This window comes from Astatotilapia calliptera, chromosome 19, assembly GCF_964374335.1.
Source record: "Astatotilapia calliptera chromosome 19, fAstCal68.1, whole genome shotgun sequence".
NCBI classification, from domain to species: Eukaryota; Metazoa; Chordata; class Actinopteri; order Cichliformes; family Cichlidae; genus Astatotilapia; species Astatotilapia calliptera.
In genome coordinates, this window is record NC_137440.1 from 10421458 (window position 1) to 10428106 (window position 6649).

Sequence of the window (6649 nt, forward strand, 5' to 3'; positions counted from 1 at the left end):
ATGACCCACGTTGATCAGAACAGTGTTGGAAGTTATTCTTTTCTGCCCCAAGACTTGTTTTTGTCCTGAAAGCTGACACTAAATTAGGAACAAGGGTGTTCCGATGCAAAATGAACTAAATCTAAAGGAAGTGCTTTCACTAAAAGGATTTCAGGTAGTTTTTATATGTATGCAGTTATACCCAGCTGCAAATGTTTTGCCTGACTATTACTGCCCCTGTGGGTTTTTTTTGTTGTTGTTTTTTTGCCTGAGATAATGACCTTTTTTAGCTTCATTAGTGTGGAAGTTCATACATCATAGTTGTTTTTGTGTTTTGCTCTTTGTTTCAGACACATTGGTAGACTTATTTTGTTTACTTTTGCTGTCTGTGTATTTGGTGTGTTGGAAGTCTATGCAAATAATGATTAATAAATAAAATACACATAATCTAAAAGCTTACTGTGATGTAGGCTCAAAATATATCAGCCTGGTAGATATCTCAGATCTAAGAGCTAACACGATGAAATAGCTTTCTGAATTTTACAATCTGGAAGCATTTTTACCCTTTCATGCATGAATTATGACAACCTCAGTCAGGATTTTTATTCATCTTTAGGCATGAAAACATGAATAAAAATACTTCTTTCCTGACTGAGGTCGTCATAATTCATGCATGACAGGGTAACAATAATTACAATGAAACACGTCATACATCTGTGGTAACATTAAACGACCAGTGGGTGGCAGGGTATGGAGTTACACATCAGTGTCCAATGTAGTGGTTTATGTTAAGTATACCATCAATACTGACACAAATACAAGCAAACAGCCTTCGAGTAGCCGTCCACTGTAGTGACCATTATGCGCGAAACGGTTAAGACGTTTCTTTTCCCAATTGCTTAAATAAAATCAAATTCTGTGACACTTTATTACATTGATTTTCATTTAAACATGTCTAGACTTTAGAAAAATGCTCAGTCTGTGCTTTTGTTTCTGATTTGGACCTTTTACTCTGCTCTGATCATTTCATACCTTGTGATCTTCCTTTTCTTTAGTCAGAAAGGGCAGTATGGTGCACTGCATTTCCACACACACTCCAAACCGTTTGAGTTAAAATTAACCCTAAATCAGATCCAGAAAGCAATACTGAATGTTTTATTAATGTCACTATCTCTGGTACATGCTGTTAACAGTTAAAACTTTGGTTTTAATACACAAACACCCTGTTTAAATTCCTGATTTACTGCAGAGGTGAGCAGCATCAGGAATTACGATACTCAAATAATGCTAGCCCTCAAGGACACGTATTTCTTTTTTAACTGTAATAGTGATAGGAAAGAATAACATCCAAGTCAGAATATGAGGAAATGGTGTGGTTTGTCTTGGTAACTATGTTGAGTAACAGAACAGCTGTAGTATTTAAGATGTAGTAGTGGTTCATGTACAGTTTTATGTTTTAATACAGTTTTAATACAGTTTTATGGCAGTACCAGAATAACGTAGAAGCAACCGTTCTGGATGCCTTTTCTACTACAATATCTACAAATGTCTGCTCTTTACACTCCATTAAATGGTACTTTTGTTGAATATGAGATTCATGTCATTAATTAATGTCATCATGCTTACTGAGAGTAAATTGATAAGTAAAAATACATTTTCGAGACAATGAAGTTTGCAAAAAGGTTTAGGGTGTCATTAACTGGCGACCACTATTAATGTTCAGTTCATCTCAGTTCAATTTTGTTTACTTCAAGCACAATTTTTGCTACTGCACCAGAAAGAAGACGGCAGAGTCATTTCATGACTTATTTGTCATTAAATTAGTGGTGCAGATTTAAAAATTTACCTGAAATATAGCACAAGTGTAAACTGTTCCTATAGTGTGGAGACTGTGTCTGTTTTTATATATTTACTATCTCAACAGTGTCAAAAATGTTAACTAATTTAGGCTAGATCACTACAAATTGGTAGCTACTTTTAACTTTCTGAGCCACTTTTCTGCTGCCATTTTGCTTGTTGCCAGTCAAGGAGCTGAATTCTTAGAGTTTCTTAATGATTTCTATTCCTGTTCTGCTGGGATTTGGTTTCATTATTTGAAACCAAATCCCAGCAGAACAGTTAACATGATATTAATTGTTAATCTCATATTAACAGTTAAACAGTTAATATGAGATTATATTTTCATGTTATTGTCTAGTTGAATTTGTGTAAATCAGCTTGCCAAAAATTGTCCTTTAACCTCCTAGGACCTGGCGTCCACATATGTGGAGACCACATTTTGGGTTGTCTAGACCACATTACTAAATTTTGCTCTGTGAGGGCCTGATATCCACTTACAAGGACATTATACTGCCACTGTTCTATCAAAATTTGAAACGAATGTCCTCATATGTGTATATCAGGCCCTCACAGAGCAAGATCAGGTAAAACAATAGTTCTTTGTTTTTACATTCATCAGGTCTCTTTATGGTTCCAATAAATCATTAACGGATTTCCTAACTGAAGTATTGCATCAGCAAGGACTTCAGTTAAATACAGTCATAAGGAAATAAGACGGTTTATTTATCTGGTTTTACTGCTTAAATGTCCGTTAACAGTGTTTCATAAATGAATCATTGTGCTTCAAGAAAACATGATGTTTGAGTATCATGTCTAAACTTTAGCATTAACACTCAGACAAGTTTTAAAACTTTAAAGACAACTTTTAAATTTATACCACTTGCCTTGTGATTGTTCTGCTAATATTATTTGGCTAATGTTATTTTTTTATTTGGTAGTCAGTCCTGTTCATATGTCATAGCTTGTGTATATTTTGAATATATCACAAGAACCGTCATTCATTGTTTTGTCCTTGTTTTCATTTACTTGCTTGTTTGAATCAAGTATTGTTACATGCCTATCATGTACAAACTAACAGGTGGAAATACATTTTCAAGACCATGAAGTGTGTCATTTTTTTGACGACCACTGTTAATGTTCAATAGATTTCAGTTCACTGCTTTTGTATTGCACCAAGTCAAAACAACATGAGGTCATGTATCACAATACATGTGCCAGATACAATTTACACATCAATAACTTCCTGTTTACCAAACAGATCAGAGTTCAAGTACATACCTTTATGTGCACTCTGCAAATATCTTCCTGGCCTGCATACGCCCACAGGAACGTGACCTGATGTGACTCAGTTTACGTATATAAAGACCAGAGAAGTTCCCCGTCATTACTGCATCACTCAGCTGATACTTGAACAACATCTTTACCTGACAGGTAAGAATCCTACTTTTCATTCACTGACTTCATGCCTGTGCTCTTTCTGGATATTCATTGGCTTGTTTATTTCATAACAGAGGATCAACATGAAGACTGTCCTGCTCCTCTCCGCTCTCCTCTATGCTGCACTGGCAGGTAATATTCAGCACACACAGACTCAAACAAACCTGCTCATCAGTCAATCAGCCAACCCTGAAGAAGTGATGGGAGACTCACTAATGCACCATTTTTACTGACTGTGTCATTTTTCTCTGCAGTTCCAGCTGAAGACAATCAGCAGACTTCAGGTGAGTGTTGAAAGTGTTTCTTTTAAGACGTACAAAGACAGTGAGAACAGAATCTAACACCAACACACGTGTGGTCAGTGTCCCCTTCGCTGTTGGCTTTTGTGTCATACTTAGCCTGCACTGTGACAGACAAGAGAACACACAATAAATAATCAAAACAGTCTGTCTACAGTTCAACCAGCGTTTCAGCACCACAACCTTAGACTTCAATATGATCTCAAATTTCAAGTGTAGTATCTTCAGTACAGTTACAACTTGAATGTTGCTTTGAATTTCACCGTTACACAGTTTGAAGGTTAGCAATGTGCATCCTTAACCAACTCACACATATTTAACTTGGCCTCATTACAAGGCACATAAATGACCTGTATGCAATTTCAGTTTCTCATGAAGGCAGCTGAAAACATTCACAATAAATAAGGTGATGGTGCCTGACGTAGTCTTTGAAGTCACACGTGCTCACAGTCAGCTAACATATCTAGTTTAGAGTCAGTCACATTGTAAAGTGCTTCACATGTTGTGTGTAGGAACCAATGAGAACATTCTTAAAATGATATATATCTTCCTTTTTATCACTGATTGTGTTCATTTGTTTTTGTGCAGCCCAGGAGTTTGAAGGAGCAGCCAAACCTCAAGGTAAGACTCTTTCACTTCCCTTTTTGACCTTGTTTAGTTCACTGGTAAATAAGCTTTTAATTAACAGCAACAAATAGTCAAATCAAATTCAAACACCTCTCTCTGCAGGCCACAGTAGAGAAGTTTGGATATGTATGAATGTGTAAGCTTATTAAATATAGTGCCCATATTTTTGGCACCCCAACTAAGGATTGATTGGAAAGAATGCTGTGGTGAAACTGATGAGCAATAGGAATTTTACCTTTTGTCAAATGTCTTTACTTACTTTACTTTACTTTAAATACATTTTCTCACCCATTAAAATGTCATTTTAATGTGGTTTTTGAGGCTGTTAAACATGCTATAAAAGCATGATCAAAAGTAAAGAAACAAAAGTAGACACAATAATGAAGTATTCATCACTGTCTGCCTGCAGCTCGTTTTAGCTTCTGTCCAGATGGCTGGTTTAGCTATGGTCCTCGCTGCTTCAAGTTCATCAATAGTCCCAGGTCCTGGTTCTCTGCTGAGGTACTGTCATTGAGCTCAACTATACATTTACACCTGAACAATGAGATGTTCCATGGTTTTTGAATTAGCTGAGCAAATTTTTAGAAACACCCTTTCATGGAAATCATAGAAATGGCGGTCTCTGCTTCACCTGAACTAAAGCTTTGGTGATTGTATATATTTGTAGGACAGTCAGTCTCCCACATGACTCACAGAGCTTTAAGTTCACACTGCAGCTTAATGATACATCTCTTTATGTTCATCTATCCAATAGGAGTACTGCAATAGTCTGGGTGGCAATCTGGCCTCAGTTACCAACCTCAGAGAGTACAGCTTCCTCCAACAGATGACACAGACAGCGGGTCACACTACTGCTTGGCTGGGAGGTTTCAGACTGCAGGTAGAGTTTTAGAAAAAAAGAAACACCACCTCAGTCAGTCCAGATCAAACTTTGGACCTGGTCGGAAGTGGGTCTAGACTTACACAGAATGGATATAAGAATAAATGAAGAGACTAAGTCAACACTCCCTCACACATATGTTCTTTGCATCTCAGAACCAGTGGCTTTGGATTGACCGTGAGGGTTTCTATTACACCAACTGGTACAGCCAGTCCTCTTCCAGCAGCTACCCTTGCCTCTTCCTACGATCCACCTGTGAGTAATATCAGCATCTGAAAATGTTATATTATTTTCTTTTCTTACATAGAGCATTGCCTGTAGAGTTAACCTTGATATGTCAGTTCAGATCAAATTTGATACATGGCTTCTTTCAAGCTATGAGACTGACACACCCTGTGTTTAAATGTATGCCATTTTGTTAAATCTGATATACAGTGTGTCAGTAAAGTGTATTATTGTGCCCAAACACATAAGGGTTTGTTTACTGGGAATAACGGTGCAGAATTTGTCAGTCTGCTGCAGAGAATGCCAAACTGCTGGGGCACAGGGTAACTGCAGGTGGGGTGTTAATCTAGGTGAAATATTTCAACTTGGATGAAATGAATATATTTTTAAATAAGAATCAATAGGTGCTGACCTCTATTTAAATGCTGTTAATTGCTGATAAAAACCACTGCCTTGATTAATTTAGTGTTAATTTTGATTTGTCTCTTTCTAATTCCAGATGGTTGGGGTAACACTCTGTGTACTTCCAGTTATTCTTTCATCTGCTCTAAGAATCCATTTGGTTGTTAACATTTATGCTAAACATCTGAGGCCTGTGGGTGGACCACATTGTATTTTTTTCTGTTTAAAAGCATAAACTCTGTTGTATGTGTTATTGAATGGGAGATTTTTTTTTAATTTCTAAAAATGTATTCTTCAAAGACTTAAATAATGAAGTGCTAGTAAATTTTAAACTTTGTTGGTCAGTGTAACAATTTCTTTTCTATAATAAAGACAATGTGTAATTTCCTTTCTTGTACCTCTTGTAAGTCTCCTTAAAATTCTTTCAAACCCAAATAACAATAAACAATACCAATACCAGAAATTAAAGGGGCAGTAAAGCCATACATCCCAAAATTAGATTTATGTGATTTGCCTCTGGTCTGTAATGCTCCTTATGAATCTAGGTTGTTTTGTGTGAGAGATTTGGTTAAATTAATAGATGAACACATGCATGCAAGTGCAGAAACACCATCAGGGATGTTCACTGATAACAGGAAAGAGGATCTGGGTTGAAATACCCAGGCAGGCAGGAACTGTTTAGGAGGTTTATTTAAAGTCTAAAATACAGAGGAAACACAAATGACCATGAACCAGAGCAGAAATCCAGAACAACAGCTAGGCAGCATGACATTGGTGTGCATAAAAGACAATCAGATTATAAGATGGTAATTCATTTCAGTTTTCAAGTTTATTTACTTTGTGCAAAATCACATTAACAAAAACAAAATGAAACCTTTGGAGTGGTCTAGTCAAAGTCCTGACCTGAATTCGTTTAAGATGCTGTGGCATGAACTTATGAAAGCGATTCATGCTCAAGAAC

At 36.6% G+C, this 6649-nt stretch overlaps 1 protein-coding gene across 1 annotated transcript; it reads left to right on the plus strand.

The window, feature by feature from the left end:
• The first annotated feature begins 3143 nt into the window (after positions 1-3143).
• Positions 3144-6075, plus strand: LOC145422533 (ladderlectin-like). Its single transcript, XM_080294009.1, has 8 exons — positions 3144-3249; positions 3330-3387; positions 3510-3539; positions 4143-4175; positions 4591-4682; positions 4936-5061; positions 5217-5316; positions 5786-6075. Exons 2-8 carry the CDS (start codon positions 3339-3341, stop codon positions 5854-5856), a joined length of 501 nt encoding a protein of 166 aa, XP_080150135.1. The 5' UTR covers positions 3144-3249; positions 3330-3338; the 3' UTR covers positions 5857-6075.
• Positions 6076-6649: the final 574 nt, after the last annotated feature.